Source organism: Centroberyx gerrardi, chromosome 2 (assembly GCF_048128805.1).
Source record: "Centroberyx gerrardi isolate f3 chromosome 2, fCenGer3.hap1.cur.20231027, whole genome shotgun sequence".
NCBI lineage: Eukaryota > Metazoa > Chordata > Actinopteri > Beryciformes > Berycidae > Centroberyx > Centroberyx gerrardi.
This window is the reverse complement of record NC_135998.1, coordinates 28,004,315-28,032,175: the sequence shown is the minus strand read 5'-3', so window position 1 is coordinate 28,032,175 and position 27,861 is coordinate 28,004,315. Positions and strand designations below refer to the sequence as shown.

The 27,861-nt window shown below is 42.1% G+C and overlaps 1 protein-coding gene across 1 annotated transcript; it reads right to left on the bottom strand.

Annotated features, from left to right (window-relative positions):
* On the bottom strand, positions 1-22,626 carry slc4a5b (solute carrier family 4 member 5b). The gene is made up of 27 exons (XM_071899089.2): positions 22,563-22,626; positions 21,364-21,582; positions 17,008-17,137; positions 16,482-16,642; positions 16,231-16,386; positions 15,827-15,934; positions 15,104-15,159; positions 12,316-12,473; positions 12,125-12,212; positions 11,793-11,947; positions 11,549-11,674; positions 11,263-11,437; positions 11,004-11,137; positions 10,736-10,916; positions 10,450-10,540; positions 9,546-9,604; positions 8,921-9,112; positions 8,665-8,778; positions 8,212-8,325; positions 7,769-7,930; positions 6,508-6,686; positions 6,342-6,414; positions 6,150-6,218; positions 5,415-5,588; positions 5,085-5,249; positions 3,377-3,429; positions 1-274 (listed from the first exon to the last, which is right to left on the bottom strand). The coding sequence occupies exons 1-27, from the start codon at positions 22,624-22,626 to the stop codon at positions 1-3; spliced, it is 3,630 nt and encodes a 1,209-aa protein (XP_071755190.1).
* Between the last annotated feature and the right edge of the window lie 5,235 nt (positions 22,627-27,861).

Below are 27,861 nucleotides of genomic sequence, written 5' to 3'. Positions count from 1 at the left end.
CTACAGAATAGTCTCACCACATGCGTTACCAAACCGAGCACGTGCTCTTTTCCGATGGAAGTCTCTGTGTATCTCAGGTGGCAGGACACATGGGGGGTAAAGGCTATGTTGCTTGGAGTAGAAACCAGACTCGTCACAGTCTGACTCCACCTGGATGATGACCTGGGGCACGGGCTGGCGCGGCGGCAGGTGTGATGCGGACTCCCCAGGGGCAAGGCTCATCTGGGAGTGGGCAGGTGAGGGGGGGCAGGAGATCTTCAGGTGCAGAGTGATGCTGAGGAACAGTGGTGGAACCGCCCAGGTTACACTTTCTCTCCATCACACATACACACACACATACACACACACACACAAGCTCAAACATATGCAGGGGAGCAGAGTGACACGGTGGGAGGAGTGAAGCTTTGAGATGCCTTCTTCCATAAGAGCCATTCATTCATTTTGAGACATTAGTATAATTATTGTAAACAATGAGACCATCACCAAGAAGATTGTCAGCCTCTACCAGCCTCTACACTGCATTTTACATTGTGTGCCACGGGAAAGGTTTCACTGAAAGTTTCTGGTAATGGTAGATGGAATGAAAAGAGTGAAAAGCTGATAATGACTTCCAACATGTTTATCCATAAGTAAAATGAAAGAGAAAACAAATATAAAGGGAGCAACTCCAAGGGAGGGAGTAATAGCAAATAGCAACAATCTCCTTGCAGTATGGGAAATGCGGTCTTCATTTTGAGAAACACTAGCACAACAATACCAGTGGCATGAGATAGAGGCTACCAGTCGTCTCCACCATGGTCTCATTTGTTTACAGTAATTATACCAGTTCATTAGACAATAATATATGTCTAAAATGTAATGTGTATCACATTTAATAATATATATTTTTTTAAATCCCTTCATACATCCTTTCATAATACTTTCTGAATAAATTCAATCACCTTAATTATATCATGACTGAAATTATACGACAAATTTTGTTATTACAAATAAATTATTTAGCCACTTTATTATTCCAAATAGAGATACAAAGGTTATTTGTAAGTCAAACGCTATACTCCTGAATGTAATTTCTGAATACTTTATAAACTGGGTGGGCTTATTTGTGGGGCTGACTGTATATACAGTATATGCATCTTACTGTCACACATCTCAACCACTCTCTGAAAAGGAATGCAGGAGAATGTGCTGGTTGCTGTAAGCAGGAAAGTGGGATCACACTTTATAACAGGGAGACAACAGCCATGCAGGATCACAACGACATGCCACCTCATGACACACGCAAGAAAACGGACAAATGCTATGTGATATCGGAGTGTTCTCCAATAAGTGGTTTCACACTTTAGCGTTAAGAGGAATCTGTGATTATAAACACTTGAGAAGACAGAACCAGAGCCAGTTGAAAGGAAACTTGGTATTTTGAAAAGAAACAACCAAAATCCTATCATGGTAAACAACCTAGGACATTATATTTGGTAGAATGATGGGCAGAAGTTGAGACTGAAAACACAGAAAACAGTGAAATGAACCGAACAACATGAAAGCAAAGACACTGCCCTCAGTGACCAGTGACCAATAAACTAAGCTGATCAGATTTGGAGGGAAGAGAAGACCTCGATTGCTTGTCTATAAAGCGTTAAATGGCTTAGCTCCAAAATACATTTCTGACCTGCTCCTAGGATATGAGCCACCCAGACCTCTGAGGTCATCTGGGACCGGTCTGTTAGTTGTTCCCAGGGTGAAAACTAAATCAGGTGAAGCTGCTTTTAGTAATTATGCTCCCAATTACTGGAATAAACTTCCAGAAGCACGGAGATGTGCTCCCACTGTCAGCTCTTTTAAAAGTCGGCTCAAAACATTCCTTTTCTCTGTGGCCTTCTGCTAAATCATCTGTATGTAGATGTAACAGGTGTTATCTTTATTTATTTCTTTTATTTCTTTTATTTATGTTTTACCTATTTTATACAAAATTATTCATCAATTGGCGTCACGAACAGGATCCCAACAGGAGTCTAGAGGAACTCTGGTGAGTAGTTTCTCTGCTCTGACGGGATCCTCAAACCTGTATTGAGAATTGAAGGATTTCTTGAAGTTTATAATTGTAATTGTTTAGATGATCTGTGTATTGTTCTACAGGAACATTTACAAGTCCTATAGGGGCTGTGGGGCCTGCCTACAGGGTGGGGTAAGACCACTGGAAAGACTCTAGGCTCCTTCGAAGAATCCTTCAAGATCTCATCTAAATTGATTTCCTTTTGAGAAGAAAAATTGAGGGAGTCACTCTCAGAGAAGTTACACTGGCTGACCAGAGGTGTCACCAGTGTGAGAGTGACTGCTCAATATCCTTCTTTCTTTCGTTTTTAATGTCATTTTATGTATTTTTTCTGTTTTATGTGAAGCACATTGTATTTGCCTTGTGTATGAAATGTGCTATATAAATAAAGTTTGCCTTGCCTTGCCTTGCCTCGCCATGTTTACCATAGCTCCCTGAAGAGAAACAGCTATAGGACTTTCAAAGGCAAAAAGTCACAAGAATCTTTAAACAGACATCAGAATAGGGTTTAGTCTCTCTCTTCTAATTGTGGTGCTGACAATGCCAGAGATGACAATTTACATTTCAGAAAATTTCCAGTAATGCCTCAGAGTGAAAACAATCACACAACTAAAAGGTGAATAAAAAGCACAGAAGAAATTAGAGATAGTCAAACAAGCAAAACCAGAAATCTGCATTTCTTTCAGGTGCACACTAAGGGTGGAGTCTTAAAATCCAAACTAAGTTCTGAGTTATTGCTTCTCTGACACACAGTCCATATCAATGGCAGATCAGAGTGGCCATCAGGATGGTCATACAAACACAGAACATGAAACATTTTCGACTAGAGAGAAGTGTGCAATTATAATATTCTGTCTAGATATGCCATAATCTACAAAGATTAAAATACATAAACAGTAGGTGACTACAAGAGGTGGTACTGGATGAAAGGACAGACCTAACTATTACATAGCAGCTGTGTTGAAAAGTATATGTACAACTTATGGAATATTCAAATGACAACTGGCACTAAATTATCCTCAGCTATATGCATACAATGTAAAAACAATGTCAGCAAATCAAATAATCTACAAATATCTAAAACCATGTCCAACATAAATGTAAATGTGTGATGATCCAGCAGCTGAAAACTTGTGCAAAATGAGTTAAGTATTTCAGAAAGGCATTCGGTCTCTCCCTGCCCCTCGCTGTGTTTTTGCGCTGTAACTGTGTGTGTTTAGCTGGAGGTGTCGCCTGGTAGCGGTAGTGTTTTCCCAGGGAGTGTGTGCATCAGGTGGGTGCATCAGATCGCTGTAGGGCACGTGCAGTTTTAGCACACAGTACCTGCGGTCTAGCTCGTCATCGTCGGACGTGACTGTCGAGTACGGGTTCATCTCCTGTAAGAAAACACACGCATACAGATACACACATAGAAACACATACATAAAAACAAACAAGCGTACATAGGCATATAAAGACAAGCACAAATCGACGCAAACGCAAACACAGACACAGAAAAGATAATAAAACCTTCAGATACACAGAAGCATCATCAAAAATATATTCTCCATCTGTTGCACCATCATGACAGAGGCCAGTCAAGATTACAGGTTGCTTCACTTTTACATTTAACTGGTAGCCATCTTTGATATGGTTATGCTGTAACAGTGGCTACATTTACATCCACATGAAAAATGCGATTATAATGCGAGTCAGGCAGAGCCCACGTAAAAACCGTAGAAATGTGATTATGCTCTTAGGGAAGTGTAGACTGTACAAGACTAGACCAAGATGATGGGTGGCAGCAGTCAACACATTTCGAGGCGTACACACCATAATGGTGACACTAGATAAATGTGTCAGAAAAACTTCAGACGACTGGATTTGTCAGAACAACTGAACAAGTTTGCGTCCATTGGAAGCAGTGAAGGCATACTACACAGCTAAAAAGCAAAACTCTACCAGTGGCACTAATCCACACCTTGACCTCCTTCATGAAGGTTTAGGACAATGAGTCCTTCCTAAAACCAGCAGATACAGGCTGGACATGGGGTTTGAATTGGAGCCCAAGGCACCTGATGATGATGATGATGATGATGATGATGATGATGATGATGATGATGATGATGATGAGCATGGTAACCTAAGCTATCTATGGTACAGCTAGCGTTTAGCAAATAAACCTGGAGTGGGACAATTGCCTTACTCGCAGTATTGCCAATACTCTAATTGTTGTGCGCATGTAAAAGTAGCCAGTGAAATATGCAGATAGTCAATCCATGGTCATGATCCTCTACCAAAAGCTCTATCAACTGTCACACTCAGTAAACGGTATAAAAGAACAGGGTGGCTTGAACTGACACAATGCACCACATAGAGCAGTAGGGGAACGGGTTGTTATACTCACAGTCAGAGGTTTGGGTTTGGGTGGGGGGGTTAACAGAGGTGGGGTCTGGTTCTGAGACTGGCTTTACGGCCTCCATGGGAATCTTCACTGGAGGAGGGAGGGAACTGTTGGGCTGAGTGACAAAGAAAGGAACCAGTCGGCATGCAGGATGAACGCTTCAGTGTGAAGTTGCCTCTGGCTGCTTTGGGATCGGATTCTAACACTGTCCTCAAATCAGCGCCTATAGGAGCAACTTCACTTTTTGTCCTTTAGGTGAGGACTGAAGCGAGGACATAATCCGGCACACAGATGTGGTTGAACACGCATGCGACATCTAACGGAGTGAACATGGCTTTCTACAGTGTAGGAACACATATTGAAAGGAGGATGGACAGACAGATAGACAAAAAGACTGTAGTAAGCGTTATACAGTGCCTTTTCAGCAACACTGTGGGACAGAGAGGAGAAACGTATTAGTCAGCGATAACAAACCCAGGAATGACACACCCAGAACAGATGGAGTGACACACATATGCCGACACAGTTAATAGCAAGATCAGAAATCCACACACACTGTGTCTGTGTGTGTGTGTGTGTGTGTGTGTGTGTGTGTGTGTGTGCGGCAACGCATGTTTCATGTCACGCGCGTCTACTTTTTCCTCCCACCTCCTCGTCGCTCTCTGGCTCCGCCGCCTTCTTCTCTTTCTTCTTCTTCTTCTCGTCCTCCTTCTTCTTCTTGTCTTTATCTGGCAGGATGTCGTCCAGCCAGGCCAAGTCGTGTTGCGAGAACATCAGATCCAGTATCTTCCGCACCACCATCAGACCCAGAATCTACACATAGTGAACAGATAGAAATGTATCATCCGTCGCAGGTGTGAGAGATGTGAGAGATACAAGAAATCATATATCGCTGCCTGATATGTTGATAAATACCTCAGTCAGAGGGACGGTGTCCAAGATACACACTAACACTCACACATACACACACTCACTGACCATGACTGGAAAGACGATGGCCAGGAAGGTGGACTTGAGGATCCAGAGGACGGCCAGGCAGACGATCTGGACGAGGGTGAAGAGGTGGACGCGTCTCAGAGGAACGTGACGCAGGAAGGAGAAGTCTGGCTGGTGTTTGGCTGGCATCAGGTACAGTTTGATACGCTCCCAGAACTGGAATAGAAAGACACACACACACACACACACACGTAAACCAGAGTTGGGTAGTGATGCATGTCTCAGTAACAGGTTGCAGCAATAGTATTACTTTTTCCAGTAATGAGTAGTGTAATGAATTATTCTTTTATTTTCAGCAATGATATTACCATTACTTTTGTTATCACCCCCTATAAATATCGAATTAAGATGAATTATTCAAAACCAATGATTATCCCCATCTCCTAGTTTCTTTTTCTCATGAACATTTGTCTCCTCCTTTCAGTTCATGCAGACAAACACTGACAGCTAGATGGAAAAATGACAAATTTACTTTCTGCAGGTGGAAGCACTCCTACTATTTTGATTTTATAGTAGTACTGGATGACAAGAACACTGGATACCAAAACGATTTGGTTTCCCCGATTATTCAAAGGAGATGGAATTGAGTTACTAAGATGTTTGAAGGTAAGAGAGGACAATTTGACCAAAAAAAGCAATGTCAAGAGTAGTGCAACAAATTACAGCTATCAATTATTTAACAATTTTTGACACACACATGAATAACAACTCATCTACCTGGATGCCACTCAGTGAGGCCACTCCCATGTAGAGGAACACTCCATAGAGGACAGGCATGGGGATGTACTGAATAAAACAATACAGCAGTTAAAATACATCACTGCAACTTCACACTTTGCAGCAGAAGTGTAAAGTGAAAGTAACTGATCAAGTGAAACATCCCACTGTCTTCCCTGTCCAGTAACTAACCTGAAGGATAGGTGCCAAGAAGACGGAGACTCCAGTCAGAACAAACACCAGAATGCCCGTCAATCTCTGCTCCCTAGTTATGAAGAACAATATATCATTAATGCAAAACACATTCACACAAACACACGCGTGCGCACACACACACGCTGTCTCAGGATAGTCTTACCGGACGCCTAGGAACTGGGGCTGCTCTCCGGGGGCGCTGGACTCGCTCTCCATCTTCAGAGAGTCGATGTGGGCGATGGAGATGACAGTGGCTGCTACGTACCAGGGCAGGCCCATGAAGGAACACACTGCCATCAGTATCCCCACCCAGAACAGGTCCAGGTGGTAGCCACAGCCTTTCTGCAGTCGGGTAGGGAGGTAAGGAGACATTGGAGAGAAAATGAATGCAAATCTAGCCACGACTGTCAAAATCTCATTATGGCTGAACCATGTTGAAGCACCATTTCAGTCGTGTTTCTTAACAATTCTTTGATATGTGACCAAATGCAAAATTTTTGTAGATTATTCATCTTTGCCTTCATATATGGCAGTGGTTCTCAACGTGGGGTTCGGGGACCACCAGGGGTCCTTGAGGGGGTTCCAGGGGGTCCCCAGCTAATTGATGAATTGTTAAACTTCACCATTATTTAATTTACAATAAGTGAACACAATTAGAGAATGTAGAAGAATGACTGTTTTGATCATAGTTTCACTGTTATCTCTCTACCTACAATACAGACAGTCATGGAATTCTGGACAAAATCATATCTAACAATAAAAATATTCTCAGATTTGGGTCAGAGAGACAAAATCTCATCAAACTGGGGTCTGCGGCCCTAATGTGGACTAGATTAGGGTCCTTGATATGAAAAAGGTTGAGAACCACTGAGCTATTGAATCAAAAAGTGGATGTTGATCAAACTTTTTCTGAATGCAAATGGGTCTCCTGTAAAGTTAAATGAGCTTGCGTTCATGACATTCATCATTCGTCATATATGGCAGTGGTTCTCAACGTGGGGTCCGGAGACCACCAGGGGTCCTTGAGGGGGTTCCAGGGGGTCCCCAGCAAACTGATGAATTGTTAAACTTCAGCATTATTTAATTTACAAGAAGTTAACACATTAGAGAATGTAGAAGAATGACTGTTTTGATCATAGTGTTACTGTTATCTCTCTACCTACAATACAGATAGTCATGGGATTCTGGACAAAATCATATCTGACAATAAAAATATTGTCAGATTTGGGTCCGAGAGACAAAATCTCATCAAATGGGGGTCTGTGGCTCTAATGTGGACTAAATTAGGGTCCTTGATATGAAAAAGGTTGAGAATCACTGATATATGGTATAGAGCAAAGGATTTTGTGTGTGACTGTTTATCATGTATGGTTTGTGTAAATTCATATCCACAACAGTGTTGGAAAGAGGCCGTGTCTGCAGACCTTAAGTTTATTTTCCTTGCGGTTGACGATGACAGCGCTAATCTGCTGGTCCATGAAGATGAGGATGGTGACGAGGAGAGCCGGGACGAAGCTGGCCAGACACATCCACCACGGGTTCTTACCGAACGGCATCATCAGCCAGCCGCGGTCTAGACGCGTGGGCTGCATCACACACACACACACACGATGATAAGTCTACATGTTTGCAGACAAATACACATCCACACAAAGTAGTACACATGCTTACCATCTACATTGGCAGTAATGCAGATAATGCATATAAAAACATGCACCTGGTATAAACACACACACAAAACACACACATTCACATGCAGAAGGGCAATAATCATATGCTATATCAGAATCTAAGATCACACATGCATCTTGCACTTGAAAAGAAATGCACACATACGCCAACACATAATTTAGTAAAAATCAAATACCTTGAACTCTGTTGGAACGATTAGTTTGGGAGTGTCTAACCCCATCAATATATCCAGACCCACAAAGGACATGATTGACATGAAGATGGCAAAATCACTGATTAGCTTCCTCAGCTAATTGGCCCACCGACAAACAATAGACAAAGACAGATGAACAATTACAAACAAGTGTAGTGTGACAGGGAGGGAGAGAGACATACATCCAAATACACAGTTACAGACAGAGGTTGAGATAAACAGAGACAAGAGAAAGGTGAATACACGAGGAAATGAAGACAGGAGAAAAGACAAGTAAAGATATACTCCGTAAAATAATCAATGCAATGTTAAAGCTATGTTAGAGTAAATGATTATGTGGAAATGAGTGTAGAAAATACGTTCTTGTGGAAAGAGATGCCTCCATGCACGGTAAATAACGGGAAGGAGGAAAGAGGTATTGAGGGAGGAGTGGACCTTGATCTCAGTAGGCACGTGCAGTTTGGGGGTGTCCAGCTCCAGCAGGCAGTCCAACCCACAGAAGACCAGGATAGAAATGATGATGGCAAAATCAGCAATCAGGGTGCGGAACTGGAGCGCATACAGGGAGAGACGGAGAGGAGACGGAGGAGAGAGTGTGGGAGAGGATGTTCAAGAGAAGGGAGAACGTTGGAGAAATGGGAGGATGAGATCAGGAGGGCGGTTGGGGCTTTTCTGCCTAAAGCTGTCTTACTTTGGTTGGGAAGTAGCGGCTGGACTTGAACTTCTTGAGAGAGACGGTCATGGAGTAGGTGCCGAAGAAGAGGATGAAGGACATGAGGGCCAGATCAGGAACATACTTACAGGAGTTCCCCAGCAGGGCGCCACCGTACTTCACACACTCTTTCTTACTCAGCTGACTCCAGTCCAGGTCTGTCAAGTTAAACTACATACAGACAGAACAGGTGGAGAAAGACGAGAGAGGGAGAAGAGAGGGGAAAGGTGTGGGGGATTGAGATTTGAAGACATGGGGCGGGGAGGTTGAGAGGCAGGAGCCAGAGAAGAGGTGGGGGAGAAGTAGCACAAACGAGAGAGAAGAAGACAAGCGATAACAAAAGAAGAGAGAATACAGAATAGCATAGAAATGGGAGCCACAGTGCTTTACAATGGTCTACAAACCCAAAACTGTTACTGAGAACTCCTAATTTCAGCAGGTCACTCTTCAACCTTTCTTTAGTGGGATCACAACATAGACAAAACTCATGAGTTGCAACTCAGTTCAATCATTTACCGTCCCGCTGATGAATAGCTATGACTCATGTAAGTTATATGTAGTGTAAAGACATTCATGATGAGCGTCTCTGTCTGCAGTCACTTACCAACAGAGTCATGTTATCATCCCCTAGTGGAGCTGAAACATTCAAGCCCAGCGCAGATGCTAGAAAGCAAAAACAAGTGGAGAATAGAGGAAAAATAAATGATTGATGGTTAACATGACAAGCAAAACCCAATGCAGTGTTGCATATGAATTAACCAGAAGTAGAGAGTGAACAAGTAAAAGATTCTGGAAAATTCATAAGCAGCAGGCCATTACAGAATGACCATAATGGTCATAACTGCAAATTCTCAGTTCTCAATATATTGCTGACCAGCGTTGTGTGGTAAGGTGTAACTCAGCAAAGTATTACAGTAATGTATTACTTTTCCCAGGAACAAGTAATTCCAATTATCAATTTCAGTAAAAAATATTACAATTTCCATTAAAAAATAAGCTGTTTCTTGTGTTATTACCCTCTGTAAATATCAAAATGAAGTTGAATTATCCAAAGCTATTACTATTAGCTCATTTACTTAATCGACACTGTCATACACTAAGATAGTTTAGATGAGAAACTGCAGTAAAGTTGACTTTCCCTGGGCGGAAGTATTCCCACTACTTTGATTTTATCAAACAAAAGACACCAGTCTACCAGGCTAGATACTCACTTGGTCAGACAGCATCCAGAGGGAAAGAGGCAGAAACAGACAGGACACACACATCATCACAGAGTAAAGACCAAATATTTGGTACCACAGACTCACACATGTAATCCAGAAAAAATATTGAATTGAATTATCTCTTTCAAGCCAGTTATTCCATGGCCATTTACGATTTTCTTTTAGGTGAGGAACCATTTCCATCCACTAATAAGACGCCCTTGAACATTTAATTAAAACAATGTCTTTGAATCACTCAGAGAACAAAAAAAAGGAAAGAAAACAAAAGAAAGTTTGAAGACTGACCTTGGTCCGGAGCGATGCATTCACACTTGTAGGCCGTGATGTAATCAGGCTTGAAGCCACGGTTGATTGGGTAGTACTTGAAGGTTCCAACCTGCGGAAACCAGGTTTAGGATAGCTTTGACTTAGGATAGTCATTGTTCAGTTGGCAATGTTAAGCTGTCTGTCTATTTTTTTGTGGTCATGTACTATTTGAATCAGTTTGTATGTGCGTGTGTTTGTGTGAGAGTCTGTATGTGAGAGAGAGAGAGTCTTTGTGTTCATCCACATCACATGACAGTATACCCACCATCTTCTTCAGGGCATCAGAGATGAATATAAAGGAGATGAGGCTGGAGAAGCCCTCCTCGGTGAAGCGGGTCATGTACTTGATGATGTAGCTGGCGTCTGTGACCACCAGCAGCAGACACTGCAGACACGAGTGCAGCCCAATCCACAGACGCAGCTCCATGTAGTCTAAATCGTTGTTCCTGCAAAGGACAGAGCAGTAGAAAAACAGGGTGTGTTGAAGTTGTAAAATGTAAAACGGTCATGCTATGCACTCGTGTGCATCTTACTTGCTGAATTCGTAAAGCAGCTTTTCAAAGACGAGAATGGGTCCGGTAGAGCTGAGAATGATGAGCGGTTGGCCACCAAACAGACAGAAGACAGTCCCTGCTAAAGCGGTGCCTAGGAAGCTCTCCATCACACCCTGAGAGAGAGAAGAGGAGGGGATGGACAGAGAGATATTAACGACCCTGTGATGACTGCATTGGTTCCTGCATTATCATTCTTTCAGCATTGTTTATCCTGAGACCGGTGGAGTTCTGGTGTTACCTGGTAATTGTCAGTAGCGTCCCCTAACAGTCCGCCGAAGGTAATGGCGTTGGTGATGCAGCCTAGGTAGATGAAGAGCACGGCAGAGATGGACTGGATATGGAAGCCGTCGTAGATATCACTACAAAACCAGGGGATCTTCCTTTTGATGTCCAGCCATAATCCGCCACAGAACCTATCAAAGCAAGTTGAGCACATTTGTGAGATGAGCGAGCCTGGAGATAGTGGGACCCTAGACATATGGTTCATCAAACACTATAGTCTCACGCCAAGTTCCCCCCCATACCTCCCAGTGAATGCCAGCTCCTCTCCCAGCTCGTGGGGAGCTGGAAACTCCTCATCCTCTCCTCCGCCCGCCCCCCCGGCCGAGCCATTCATCTGCCCCAGCTCATTCAGGTTCAGCACCGACTTCCTGCGGGAGAGATGAAAAGGGAGTAAGGGGTCAGAGGTCAGAGATGGGACAGGATTTACTCAAAGGTATACTCGCCGAGAGAAAGTCCAGTGGCATACTGTACGTCGGTCAAGCGTACCTCATTTCCGCCGACGGAACTTTCTTGGGAGGTTCGATGCGTATTTTGGGGTCCCATTCCCCTGGAGGGAGGACGATGACCTCATCCAGGAACTCGTCAACACCTGCGATCAGGTCCTCGCGAACCCTTGCTTTATATGCTACGTCACTGAACAACTAAAAGGGTATGAATGAATAAATAGATAAACAAACAAATTAAATACTAATAATACTATCAAACAAAGACATGATGTATAAATGGATGAATAAATAGATCATGTTTGTGTGTGTGTGTGTGTGTGTGTGTGTGCATGTACATTTAGAGAGTGGGGTGGTAAGGTGTAAATAACTTACATCATCCACCATGAGCGTAGCGATCGCTCTGCCAATCTCATTGTAGGACTTGGTTTTACCATGGGGACCCAGCAAGATAAAGAGAAACCTGTCGAGACACCAGATTAACAGGTTAACAGATGCAAGCACACACACACACACACACACACACACACAAGAGAGAGAGAGAGAGAGAGAGCGGAGACACCCACCTGGTTGGGACAGGGACCTCGGTGAGGCCTCCCAGAGTCGTGGCTTGAGCCAAACGTACGAAGGAAACGAACGGTTTGTCCAGAAAATCCACCTCACCGATTAAGACGTTGGACGCCTCGGCGTCACGGGGAATCTTCTTCATGAACTTGTTCTTCAGCTGGCAGGGAAGATGGAAGTAGAGAGGGACAGAGGGAGGGAGAGTGTCAGTAGAAATCACAACTGTGGCTGACCTTGTGAGTTGTGATGGGAGACGTGAGTACAAAAAACGACATAACATGGGATTTTAGACAACAACTACAACAACAAAATGTTTAAACCACAACAACTCTGGACTTTTAATATGGACTTTTAACTGTGATATGAACAATCAATGATCTATAGATAATCAATGACATGATGCTCTCGCTCACACACACACACACACACACACACACACACACACAACCCAATTATCGCTGCTTGATTCCTCTGTGTACACCCACATGTAAGCAAACACATATACACACATTCACTAAATCCAACTGAAAGCTTAGAGTAAACAATTTGCATGTAAAATCTTAATCTTAATCTTAATAAAAACACACAACACCATGCTGAAGCTCTTTTGGTCCCCCCCCCCTAACCAAGAAGCACGTGGGAGTGGAGTGGCTGGTGCTTAATTTAAAATCTCTCCATAATCTGTTAATGCTGCTTTCAGAGTCAATTCCCCAACTGGTCCACATTCACTCTCCTCTAACTTACTCGTCCTAAAACAACCATAAACAACACATTTGAATCTCATGTACTGTAAACAAATTTGGGAATAAACTGCACTCTCTGTTCCATGCATTTTAGTTCTTACTAAGGTTTCTACTCTTCATTTAGACATTAGATTTAATTTTCATCTGGGACACCAAAATGGCGCAAGGTGGCTAACAGGTGTCTGTTAATTAGCAAATAAAGTCTTCTTCATTTAAAAATTGAAGTCTTTATTTACATGAAAGCTTCATTGAGAGATGTGACAGAGCAAAAGTCAGACTTACACTATAAGAAATTGACCACATTTTTCTCATGAAGCTGCCCAAGACATATGAGTCAGCAATTTACACCCAGTGGATGTTGAGAAGTTAAGCAGTTAAGACAGCATGTTTGAGTGAGGCGCAGAAATGAATTAGCATTTGCATATTGGCACACATCAAAAGGAAAAGCAAGTGACTCATATTGGAGCTGTAATATTCTGTATTCTCTTATTGTTTGAGGACGGCAGAAATTCAAACAATTAAGCTGAGGCAAACAACAGAAGCTTAGAAATCTGCACACAAGCGCACGACGATGAATGCATGCACATACACACATGCACGTACATTCGTGCAGGCGCACGCACGCACACACAATTTAGTAAATTCCCACCTCAGCTAGTAGGCCTCATGGATTAGAGGGATTAAGTGGTTCTGAAGCCTCTGTATAACCTCACATTAAACAAGGCTCGACTTCTTCTCGCACAGCACAGACACCCAGACACAGTAAGACACAAAAAACAACAGTACACATAGGCACACACAAGTTCACACACACACATACACACACACACACACACACACACACACACACTTCTGAAGGGACAACTTACGCCACCTGCTGATTACATGGAAAACTATACTTATACAGCACCCTCCTGTTTTGTGCTGTAAACAAATATCTATTGGCGCGGTAAAGCACAGAGATATCCAGCAGATTTCCTGCCAAATCTGACCCAGCGGCACACAATGTAAAATTCAGTGTAGAAGCCTATCAGTCTTCTCAGCGATGGTCTCATTTGTTTACGGAAATTACACTCATATTTCAAAATTAATGAGGTAATGATTTATTAAAATGCTGCACATAACACCTGTAATGTTATCACTTTGGAGATTGTCCTTATTGTTACATTTCATGCTTGAGTAGAGAGGCTGTTGAGACCGCAGTGGTTATTGATTAACGGTTTGTTAAATGGTTTGTGCTTTATAATGTTGCTAGGTGTATTCGCATGCAACATATTTTAGTCATGTTGAAACTGAATGGACTTGCTATATTAAAATGACAGCTTTCCCCAAACTTTTATTGTTAGGACAACGCGTTAATCGTCTGTCACTTGAAATGTGGATGAATGTGTTGCCAACGGGGCAACATGATGATTTTCCTCCCGATTTTAAAAAGACAAAGCTTGTTGACCAATGTTTTTTTTGTCAAGAATTACTATGATGAGAAGAAATTCTGTGCCATGACAATATTAGAAATGACTTCATTTCATTCTATTATTAACAAAGATATGATGAAACAAAAAACATTAGGAGAGACAATAATCATTAGTACTCGTGAAAAATAAGTTACTGTTTTGTTAAAAGAAAGCTAATGTGCACTCACAGTTATGCATTACTGTATAGATGTGAATGTTTGCGGCTCCCAGATCAACAGATAAATTGGGAAATGTCTAAATGTTTCAAAAGTAATTTGCACTAATGCCAATGATGTTAATTTGTCTAATCTAATTTTCTTTTTTTTTCTAAACAGTTATATACCTGCTTCAGTAGATGGAAATTGGATCAATATCACATAACAAAAATCCATCATAACTCTCCTTTGTTTGTAGGGAATTACATGAAAAGAAGTGCACCTTTGTGAACCCTGTATCATGGGTATGGGTAGAGGTGCATGTCTATCATGAGTATGTGCACACATCCATGCACACACACACACACACACACACACACACACACATAAAACCAACTCATGCATACACACAAATCAAATAATGAACTTGAGAGTTACCTGGTCTGTGCTCGGTGTGTCTGAAATATCATTCATGCTTCGGCTCTGGGCATTATCTGTAAATAAAACATAGATTTATTTTGATATCTTGAAACGCACAGTCTAATTTCACTGTTTGAGTTGTGTTTCACAGAATTTTACTCAATAAGTGAGTACAAATTGTGTCCAATTAAGGGTTTGTAAGAGTAAGAGTGTGGGTTCAGAGCGTGTGCGCAAAAAGTACACCGTGACCATTTGTTTCCGTGGAGGATTACATTATAATTAGTCATTTCCCTTTTTTTCCCCAAAGCAGATTTGGGGACAAACAAAATCGGAATGGAGGGAGAGAACAAGAACATACCACACAGGGACCAAAAATCCTCTCATACTGTAATCCCCTTCACTTACATTCACAAAAAACACTGAAGGCACACACAAAAGGACCAAATCTCTAAAATAAACATACCGGTACTTTATGTCCAACACATCATACTCACAGTGAGCATATACACACAAAGCCATGGCAAGTATTGAAATCATGCACAGTCAGTAGATGTTAGCTGGGATTAAAATGTAGAATAAATAGAATAAAGCAGATAAGTAAAGAGCAAGGGAGGCTTGTGTTTAATTGTTGGCAAATAGATGCATGTATGTTATGACTGTGGGCATGCATTGTGTGCGTGTATGTGTGTGTGTGTGTGTGTGTGTGTGTGTGTGTGTGTGTGTGTGTGTGTGCGGACTCACGCAGGCGGCCAAGGCTGCTTGACTGCCGAGAGCGTAGGTCTTCTGTGGAGCGGTGGATCCCGGAGGCTGAACTAGTGCTACGACTCAGATTAACCTGAGGACTACGGTCTGACGGGGCGGGAGGAGGGGAGGAAAAGGTGTAAAGAGGAGAGGAGGAGAGGTGAAGAGAGGTGAAGAGGACGGGTGATCACCACGGCAGAAAACAAAGGAATCGTTAGGATGGAGTAAAAAGGATAGATGAATTTGGCAAAATGAGGAAAAATCAGAAAGCAGAGTGATGGATTTGTGGTGATTGTTCGCATAGTGGTGAAAATTCATTGACAGACAGAATTAAAATGCGAAAGACCAACTATGTGACAGTGTTCAGATAATCTCAACACACACACATGCACACACACACTTACTGGAAGCGGTGTTGGAGGATTTCCCCATGTCTGCCAGGGAGCGGTGGATCGGTTTCTTGGTCTGGTGGCGATGTTTCCTGAGCAGCACAAAGCTGATCTTCTCCTTCACCTCCGGACCAATGAGACCGTCTGCGATCTGGCGATCCACAATCTCATCTGGGGGTCAGAGGTTATGGGCCGAGTGAATTCGAACAAAGAGGTATTTGATTTATTCGAGAGGCTTGATTTTGGTGTGTAGCTGCTGGACTCACCCACTATCTGTGGCAGGGAGTAGCCCTCCAGGTCCAGCAGAATGCTTCCCGTCTGCAGGCAGGTCCTGAGCTCAAACAGGCTGTGCAGGGTCAGCGTGGAGACGTGAGGCTTGCTCCATCTCTCTCCTCCCTCCTCCACTTTCTCCTCAAACTTCACCCACCTGCAGAGAGACAAAATTGAGCAGGCTTGACCGAGGAATTCAGTTATGAGGCGGTGCTCTTTGACTTTAGGGCGAGAGAGGGGTTGATTGATTTTTTCCAAGTTCATTTTAGCGACCTGAATGATCTCGAGGACCCGTGCGGGCCTACCGCCCAGCAGGATGCTGTTCGTTTAATGAAAACTAAGTCTGCAGGTCTATAGTCGGGTCACCCAGCACCCGTAACATCTCAGATGTGACCCTCAACCCCTAAATCCCATCTAAAGTGACCCCAAATCCTAAACTAATGAAGGCTCAGACACACTTATGCCAGTGCATATGTGCCTCCGTGTGTGTACCTCCATATGCATGTGTGTGTGTGTGTGTACCTTGCAGACTCTTTCCACTCCAGTTCATCCCCCTCATGTTGTAGTGTGTCCATCTCGGTGAATATGGTGGGTGTCGGGGTGCTGTCATCTTCCCCCAGGATGTGGCGCAACCTTTCCGCTGCGGGGGACACTAAGGGAACGGAGACAGAGTCAGCTTCAGTTTATATTAAGATCTCTATTAAAGTGACCCTGAGTGAAAATCTCTATCAGTTTATATTAAGATTTCTATTAAAACCAGCTGTCTAGTCTAGATTTAATCCATGTATAACCAGGCGGACATGGTCATAGTCCAAGATAAAATCCACAAAACAATCATAGCATTATGTGAAAAACAGTGTGGGCATTTTAGATTCAGAAATCTCTTTTAATCGGCCAGGCTTTGGAGACAGCCATCTCTAATTTACATGATCCCCTTTATAACCCTGCTTTAACTAGGAAACAAGAGTCAGGTCCTCTAATGACTCTCTGATAATGGTGTGTGTCTCTATCAGCCTGCACCTTTTTCTAATTTTACTCTGACCAGATCAATCTCCATTAACAATGTCCAAGCCTGGAGGCGTTATTCACTTATATCACACCACTGGGTGTGTGTGTGTGTGTGTGTGTGTCTGTGTCTGTGTCTGTGTGTGTGTATGCATGTATCAGCATATGTGTGACTTGTCTCCCGGTGCCTTTAGTTTCCTACAGTTTGTATAGCTCCTTATGATCCAGACGCTAAAGTCCATCCATCTCTCTCTGTGTAAGTAAACATCAATATCACATGAACTCATGGCTCTGAAAGGTTCCAGTGGACAAAACATCAATGTGGAACGGAAGTGCCACAAGCAATATGTGATGTTCACAATCTCAATCTACACTTCCACGTAGAAAGGGCAATTATGCAATGCATGTTGACTATATAATTAGAATACAATACAATGTTCCACATAGTCTTAGATGTCCTATGCTAGAACAATGTGGTACAGTGTACTTTACAAAGCATCAGGAGGGAGCAGCAAGTAGAGGCACTTGACACACATCAGCAAAAGTGACTGGTCCCATTCATGATCTCAGTACTGTCACATTTGCGGTCTGTTCATTTTCATAGTTGTATCTGATCTCTGACAAGGCATGGTAAACCCACAGAGGGAGGTCACGGCATTTTATGTATGCAATGTTTCAGATCATTTATGGACCAATGGGTAAAGCACAAACACAAACTGACATCCAATGCTTTAACTGACATCCATGTGGTCTTCCACCACATGGGAGACTAAAGAGTGATAACGAAAGAAGGAAATCATTATCAAGTTCCCTTTAAAAAGCCCTTTAAAATATATCACTCCATACCGCATGTGGATAAAAAAAAAATCTATCTCTAAAACAATATCTGAAAATATTGTGACCATCAAATACCCAAAACTAATCATACAAGAATTAAATTATATATGTAAAAGAGCTAGGGTTCCCAAACTTTTCATGTCAATGTCCCCCATATAGACAACAGAACCCCATTTAATAGAGGTTTTGTCCCAGGGACCCATCTGAGAAGATTTCTACTCATTACCTTGTGCTAATTTAAATTAAGTTGAAGTGAATGCAATGATATTGAATTTATACTAATTCACATTTTGCTGGGGACCCCTGGACCCCAGTTTGGCAACCACTGGACTAGAATACAGTCTCCATTCTCCTCTTCCAGACTTATGCAATCTTTACCTATGTGAGAGCCAGGTAGGGTCCAGCGGGAGGCCATATTAGAGGCAAGAGAGGACCCAGAGTCCTGCATGCTCACTGGATCCTCCAACCAGAGACAGCAAAACCCAAAGATACAGGGAGAGAGATCCTCAGGTCCGCTTTGGGCCTCTGGTTTCCCGTCCTCTTGCTGAGGTCGAGAGTCCTTAGCTCACCACTCCTCGCTCTCCACCGCGAGTGGGGAGAAGTGACACACTCATTGGTTCTCACATACGTCCTTCTCTGCCTCTCTCGTTGATGTTGTCTTCTTTGAGTATTGCTTCGCAGTCAACTTTCAGTTAGCCATGTACGGTTCGGTGTGTTGTCAGTCAAAATGATCAGACCGACACCATTCAATCAGTCGGAAAAAAAAAAGGTCTTCTCTAAGCTGTGGCAGAAATCCACTGAAATCTCCAGGGCAGCAAAGAGCCAGAGGCTTTAAGAGGGTTGACACACACCACAGGCCCCTCTAGTACTCTCCTCCCACAGGCTTGTGCACACACACAAATACACACACACACACACACACATGAAAGACATACACACACACAAGGAAAGCAAGAACGTCCTCACTAATATGGCCATTACTTTCTCACTAATTTCTGCTCAGATCATCCCTACATTCCTGCATCTCTGCATCTGACTCCGTCTCCTCTGTATCGGCCTCATATTTAATAGTATGTATGGTATGAATTTGGGGCAGTAGGCTGGAACAAGCAAAAACACAAGGCATACCACACACAAAACACTCACAGTCACCCCAAATAACACACACACGCACACAGACTCACACAAACACACACGGCTTGGAGTTCCTTAGCTATAATCAGCTTACAGGCTTCAGACTGCATGGCCCCATGGGAACAGGGGCCATGCTACAAAATATTCATCAGACACATGCATGCACCAGCGACTTCTCCCTAATCACACAATGTTCCACTACTAATACATCAATCAATTCTTTGGCCTAATAGCATAGGTCAGGTCTGGTCATATGCCTTCACTGGTGTGTGCACATTTACTGCTGCTGTAAAAATGCTGCAATTCCAATTACTTTTGGTGTATTTCATTTTTGACTTGAACTGAAAATTAATTTGGTCCTTAAAGGTCCCATATTTTACACTTCCCAGTGTTTTATTTTATGTCTTGAGGTCCATTCAAAGCTGTGTGTGTGGTGTCATGTACCAAAAACACTCTCAATCCATTTTTACACGTTCATTTTCCAGCATCTCTCTGAGCCTTACCAAGAACAGGCTGTTTCTGTTGCTGTGTCTTTAAGGCTCATTAATATTAACGACCCCTCTGTTCTGATTGGCTAACCGTTTCAAGAGTGAAACGTGAGACACCGCGGCCCGGCAACTACAGGTAGGGAAAACTCTGCGGTAATAAACAATGACAACCGCTCAACCGCTTTGAAAAAAACACTTTGTTAGTCTTAGGGCTGACCCAAATGATTCGAAGCTTCGAAGCTTCTACCGTTGCCATGGTAATCGACGTCCAAATCAGTATTCGAATGCTGCGTTTTTTGGGGTTTTTTTTGTTTTGTTTTGTTTTTTTTATTCATTGGACGAAAAGTTACATTTCCATCCTGTACATCTCTGTACACGCGTACGGAAACGCACTGTATCCGGACATGTCTGGCGACGTGCCAGGAGATATTCGGGCCGCCACACGTCCGTAATTCCCCGAGAACGCACAACTTTTGTGTACCAGAGATTTCTGTCACTGTACACGCCTCGTTAAATATCAGCTCACTCCTGTATACTGTCGCAAATTACCAGATATCACTGTACACTCACCGGGAATCTCCGTGCACCTGCACACATGGTCCAAATACGTCCAGAAAAGTCAGTTTTCCACCTTAACACACGTCCAAACACGTCCGGAAAAGGCCGATTATCTCCGCCCACATCAATGTGTATTTGCCAGAAAAGTCAGTGGAACACAGGGCTTTCCTATGCTGCCCCCCCCCCCCCCCGGTCGAAGCTTCGAATGTTCGCGGGTAATTCTCACTGATGCTTCGAAGCCCCAAACATGGTATTCGGGACAGCCCTAGTTAGTCTATTATTTCTTACAAAAATGATAATGAGTGAACCTTTGTGACGCCACAAAGTTACGGAAGTCCAAACGGCTCGTTTAGAGGTTTTCTAATATGGATTGTGTGGATTTAGTTGGCGACCGTGCGTTTTGATACTTCCACAATGTTTAGATAGCACATCCAACTCCTTTATAATCAAAGAGGCAAGGGGAATCCTGTTTTGGACCTTTAAAGCTGCACTAGACAAACTTAAGAGAACTGCCTCCCAAAACAGCAGCAGGCGAATGCTCGGTCAAGAGACTCACCAACGATGGCTGATCTCTTCACCATCTGCACCCCCACCAGCCACTCAGAGGAAGAAGAAGAAGAAGTGTGTAGTTTACTGACATCACATTCCAAGATTCCTGGGTAATGAAGTCCTTCAAACTTTCAAAAATTCACACAGTTTTCTCTCACTGCCACTTGGGGCCGCCAAAGTGTGAGGTGTTATCTTTTGGAGACATGGTATTTTCACTCAATGTGTGTGTGTGTGTGTCTGTGTGTGTGTGTGTGTGTGTGTGTGTGTGTGTGTGTGTGTGTGTGTGTGTGTGTATCTTGGCACTAACCTGTGGGGTCAGAGTGCTCGTGATGCTCTGCACTTCCCTCCTCATCCTCATAGTGCTCGTCTCTGTCATGGTAATAGCCCCGGTGCGAGTGCTCACGGTGTGTGTGGTGATCATAGTGCGTGCGTCGTCTGTCACGGTCAGTGTCACTACTGTTGGAATGATGTCTGCGCCGTTTCCGTCTATGGGAAACTGGAACGCCAATGTAGACTGGTTGGGGCTCTGAGAGAGAGAGAGAGCAAATCCTTCATTAACAAGGTAGTGCAGCACACACACACAAACCCATGCACACACACACATACAAACACACAAACACATGCAGATGTTTATTGTTACGTGCCGGCTATTTATTTTTTATCATTCATATTTATTTGTATTAAGATGCTTTAGCAAAACTGTTCATCTACATTTGTACCAATAAAGCAGTTTGAATTGAATTGAACTGAAATTAAAGCTGCAATAAGCGATTTTCCTGACCACTAGAGGGCGACAGAAACCGCAACACATTTGTAAATAACACACAGCAAAGCAGCTGCACTACGGAGGCCTACAAAGGACAAATGAAAGGATAAATGCTAATAGCTAAGCTAACCGTACCTGCTGAGAAGTGTCACCGGTTAACAGTCTCGCTTTGGCAGATTTTTCTCCTGCTGAAGGTTACATGTCCCACAATGACAAGTGAAGAGGCAGGTAGCAAGTTTACTAGTTTAACAAGTTTACTCGCTCGCTTCATCGATTCTGCCATTATGAAATTTTTTTTCAGGAATGGGAGAGGGAGAGCGCCGCTTTTAAACAGCGAGGGAGGAGACAAGCTAGTTTTAAAAAACACTGAATGGAGCGGGAGGAGCGTAGATATTGATTTATATCATTATGTCTCAATGAAATCTCCACATAGCACACATTAGTTTCAGGATTGGTTATAAGGTCTGATATCACTTATTGCAGGTTTAAATGAAATTGAATTGAAAGAGAGACTTTGAGATAGATACAGATAGATAGATAGATAGATAGATAGATAGATAGATAGATAGATAGTAACTATTATCAATCCAAGTCAACCATCAATCCAAGATTGTATCCATTCGAGATCCATCAAGAACAGAATAGCTTGTCACTTTCAGACTATAGAGAAATATAGAGAATGTTTTCCTCCATGTTTCTGTAGATCCTCCATGCAACAGCGCAGGGTTGTTTTTTCTCACCGTCATCATCGTCATAGCGCCGGTGACCCCTACTTCTACCTCGCTGCCAGTCATGATGGTCCATCCTGCAACAGAGATGGGGAGACATGGAGGCAGAGGGTTACTAAGAACATGTGGGTGCTGCTGAGAGGGAGAGAGAGAGAGAGAGAGAGAGGATCACAACTCACAGACACCTTTATCTGAAGCTAAACCATCACACTCCCATCGAATGTGAGTTATCTTTTCCTAGATATGTCTTTGGTCGGGGAATCCTCCCGGTCTTCCAGTGACTCTTGCTTTGCCATGTGAGCCACATGGCAACACATGTGCCACTGCAACCTCAACAGATCAATGGGTGGTAAGAGGAAAACTCAATGGAAAACCCCCAGCAGCCCTGCAGGCTGCAGCACAGGCCACAGAGAGAAAGGGAGACAGCTATGGATACACATGAAGGAATTCCCCAAATATAATGATAACAACAATAACAATAATAATAACTGTAGCACTTGTGTAAATTGCTTTACAAAAAAGAATAAAATCAAGGATTAGTACAATATTAAAACAGAAACAAATTGGGAAACATTTAAAAGAGAAGTGGTTACAAACAAAAACATAATAAAATACTAAAACATAAACATAAATAAAAGTATAAACAATACAAGCTTTGCACACTTTTTTTTTTTTTATTGAAGATTCCCTGCTGTTGGATTTTACACTAATAATAATTTTGTAAAAATAGCGTTCACTTTTTTTCATATGTTTGATATCGTATTTTGGAAAGAAATGTTTCATATATTCCCTTAAATAAGTAAAAGACAAAAATGGGAGCTGTTGCATCAATTTGAAAATCACCTTTTTCATACCATGTATAAACAGTATTAAATTCATACACACCAACCTAGAGGACATGTCACTGCAACCTTATTGTATAGCATTTTCTACAACAAACAATAACACAGAAACAATAAACAAGAACAGGACAGTAGGATCATTTGTCTGCAGCAAGCTTAGACAAAAAATTTATATTATGTATATAATGTATGACCTATCCATTAGCAATTTTTCTAGGTCTGAGCGATCACATTATAAACTTTGGTTGTGTGCCTTTTTCCAGATTTCCCCCATGGAGGAATTAAGTATGTATGAATGTCATGTTGTAGCCTAACTGCCGTAATACACACTTGCTCATGTATAAGATTACAATGCAAGTTGTCTATACAGTATGTATCTTTCCCTGCACCAATGCCACCAAGGCAAATTCTTGTGAATGTTATTGTAGTTGGTGAACTGAGCATGTGTGTTCTCTGTGCGCTCAAGTGGACGTTTGTTTCTCTCTCTAACACTCTGATTTGGGGGAGTTTTCTAGGCTGATCAATAGATGTCATTTCTGATCGCCGGCTAGTCCCTGAACCCTGATCACTGAGTGTGAAGGGCAGCCGCATGCACACGGTCATGCACACACACATCTGTTCCCACTAATGAGAAGCAGTCTTAGAGTATAGGGTTATACTGAGCACATTTATAACCAGCTAATAGTAATAAGAAAATAAGGTTCAGGATGGAAACTCAATCCGTTCTGTCATCTTTATTGACCAACTGGGCACCCTTCAGTAGTCCTTTACAATGTTTTTACAGCATGGTTGAAGCACCAGCACCTCACTACAACAGACATTTATAACCTATAGCCTCAATAGTCTACTTTAATATCTCCCATTCATCCAAGTAAAACTTTCCAATTCACAATACGATTAATAATGACCTGAAAACGGAAACAAGGCATAACTATAAAACCAGTTCAATAAGATAATACAATACATACTGACAACAAATATGGCAAACAAACTTTTAGGTGTCTGCACTCTATAAACTGCCCATCTTGATTGCAGACCGTCTCTACAACATACAACTGAGACTATTGGTCTTTTGCAGACGGACAGAAATGTAGAAAAACGCAAATATGTAAATCAGAGTTTCCCTAGACGTTTTTTCAGCCGGGACACCAGGAGCCCCTGAGATGAAACAATATTTTCCCCAGCCTCTGCAAACTATACTTGCAAACTTTGACTTCTAAAATTAAGTGTGATTTTCCAGCACAATATGTCCCCACCCAAACACATAAAAACATATACTACTCTTAATAATAACCTACTTTGTTGCACTGTTTTGTCTTTTTGTGGCTGCACTGGTATTGCTTCATGTTTAATTAATGTTTGGATATAGATTACTATGAAGAACATTATTTACCGACAATATTTTCTGCATGTATTCCTTTGCCATATTGCTCATTTAGTTTTCACATGTAATTTGATGGAAGAGCGTTTACCCAGCAACATTTTCTACATTATTTGGCTCAGGAGTGATAGGAGAAACACTTGGAAATGTTCATGGTTTTACATGAAACATTACAGATATCAGAACCCTCTAAATAAGTGAGAACATTCATTCTGCTCAATCAATCCCTACAGCTTTTCTAAACATGATTAAAAATGTGTCTAGCAACCTCTAATGAAGCTCATTTTACATTCCAATGGATTCAGCGCCTCAAATGAATGGAATACTAAACGTGAGGGAAAATACACGTTCAATCTCATTCTCATTTGTGAGAATATATTTAACCAAACAACCAGATCAAATCTGACAAGTGCAATTATTCAGACTGTGTAGTAGTAACAATAATAAAAAAAAATATTTGAGATAAAAACATCATACCAAATCAAGATCAATACATACTTTCAAATATCAAACAAAAGCAGAGGGCCCATGTCAAACTCATATTGTAATTAATAGTGATGTAAACTTTTATCTCTTACCTGATGTGAGAGATGAGCTTGAGCTGAACAAAATAAAGTATGAAGAAGTATTTTTATAGAGTAGAATACTGCAACGAACCACAAACAGCTCTGAATGACACAGATCTCAATATTGTTAATACTGTTCGGTATATAATATATAGTGAATAATGCAACTAAATAACCACAAACAGCTCTCAATGACCATGTGAGATGATCTGAATGAAGCTGATGGACCATGGAAAGATAGTATTGAATTTTGAGTGTGTGTATGTGTTTGAGGGGGGGGGGGGGGGGGGGGCGGGGGGGGGAGAGAGAGGTTGGATCAATACAGTAACAGTGCGCGGCGTGTGATCAGTTCATTCTGTTGGGTATCAGTCATGTTTCCCATGTCCCTAACTTCGCTCTGTGATAGATATAGATAGATAGATAGATAGATAGATAGATAGATAGATAGATAGATAGATAGATAGATGACATTGTACACACTGACCATACTGACATATTGCACGGCATAATGCTTTGTCCCAGAAAATATGTATAGGTCTATACCACCAATTTCATCTCCATATTTCTATATGAATATTTAGCAAATAAATTACATAGAAAAACAGGATGCCTGCATGATTGATGAGGCTTAGAAAGCACTAGTTAGCACAACTTGGACTCCATAACTGACCACACTGTGCAGCCATAACAAAGATGCATGAGCCAAGCATCGAGAAGACCACTCATTTGATTCTTTTCCTTCCGTCTCACCTGCGGCAGCATTAGTCACCACTAGATGGCTCTGGAAATCTAGTTTCTGTTGGCAGAGGAGTAGATGGTAAATGACTGAGGGTGCTCCCTGTTGTGTGGATCCCAGAGTGATCAGCTGTTGTTAGTAATCCACAACAGAAGGAATCAGATGTATGAATCACGATGTGAGTCATGATGTGGTAACTTACCATGAAAAATGTCCCCAACTTGCTACGGCAGGGCTGCCTTACCTAGGTGAAAGATTAGGTGTTAAAGTTAGGAGTGATTTTGAGTTAAGAGCAGCTGTGTAAAAATATCTACAAAATATACATATACACATACAGTGGATATAAAAAGTATTTGTCCCTGTTGAGCTTTTTCATATTTTGTTGGTTTACAACGTGGGATCACACTGGGTTTAATTCAGCTTTTGTCACTGACCAGATAGACATCACACAGAAAATCACTTTTATATAGATAGATAATGTGATTATGATTGGATGACCAATAAATAGAGGTAGATAGATAGACACACTCATAAAAATGGATCACATAAGCCAATAGGCTACATGACCGTTGACCAGCCTTGGCCCAGTACTCCAGGTTCAAGGTTCAGTCCCATCTCAGCTGATTTCCCCAGACACTGCAACATGCCCAAGCATCCTCTATTTCAGGATAATACATGAGAGGTCCTGACACAGTGAAAAGCACTTAAACTTTTAACTCTCAGGGGTTGGAGGTCAAGTTTGGAACCCCGGAGAGCGTATGGCACCTGGGGCGCAATATTGGAGCCAGATGCTGAGTGCAAAGAGTGAGGATAAGGAGTAAGATACATATCTCTTTTTTATGGTGAGACATGATGTATTTAGGCTGAATGAATATGTGTGTTCTACGATGAGACCAACCAATGTTATGAATCAGAAAGCCTGATTCAAGCCTGCCTTTCTTTTGTTTTAACTGATGGTTAATTAAAGGTAAACGGCTCATGGCCAGACTACGATGAAGAGAATTAGAAAGCCTCCCTAGGGTGTCAAAATAAAAGGTCTGCTAATAAATAGCTCATCAGCCAGCCTTCTCCCACTTCTAAACCAATTGATAACATACATGCTGATATTATTGATTATATCATACATGGGCCAGAAGACAAATATAGATCTAGGGATTCTAAATCAAAGATGTAGCTGGGCAATATGCGTTCTAAAGAGCACCGTTTATTAGACAGCTCTTCCTCACTTTCTTCTCTCCAAGGTATAGATGCATCCCCTCTGTGTCTGTCGTCATCTCCCTCTCATCTCAGCTCCTTCACATGTATTAACTCCTGACATCAGCTCTTGCTGCATCGCTTAATTAATCACCCCATCTGCATATCTCTTCATATCTCTTATCAGTTAGATGAGGCACTATCATTTGTTTAGAAGACTCCGCTATAGGATAATCTAGTGTGACCATGTGAATCACACACACATACATAGGCACACACACATACAGTTTTTCATATCTGATGTTATGTGGAGATATGGTGAGAATAGAGACCTTAGGGCGAAGTAAACAGATTATACGCAGTTCTCTCCTCTTTCTGTTCCTGCTGTTGCATATGGTCCTGACACACATATACACACACAAACACACACATGCATATGCAAACACACACACACACACACACACACACACACACACACACACACACACACACACACACAATGAATATGTACCAATTGAAAAAAGTACAATAGTGTAAACAGGGAATAAAAGCTATTTTTCTTGCCTTCATTGTGTGACAGAATTATTCCTAT

Bases quoted from the DNA above. Each gene is read 5' to 3' on its own strand.
- slc4a5b (XM_071899089.2), bottom strand. From the start codon at position 22,626: ATGGACCATCATGACTGGCAGCGAGGTAGAAGTAGGGGTCACCGGCGC. The intron at 21,583-22,562 runs GTGAGAAAAAAC...TCTCTCTCTCAG, and splicing joins GCGCTATGACGATGATGACG to AGCCCCAACCAGTCTACATT. The intron at 6,687-7,768 runs GTCTGCAGACAC...ACCCGACTGCAG, and splicing joins GCAAGGAAAATAAACTTAAG to AAAGGCTGTGGCTACCACCT.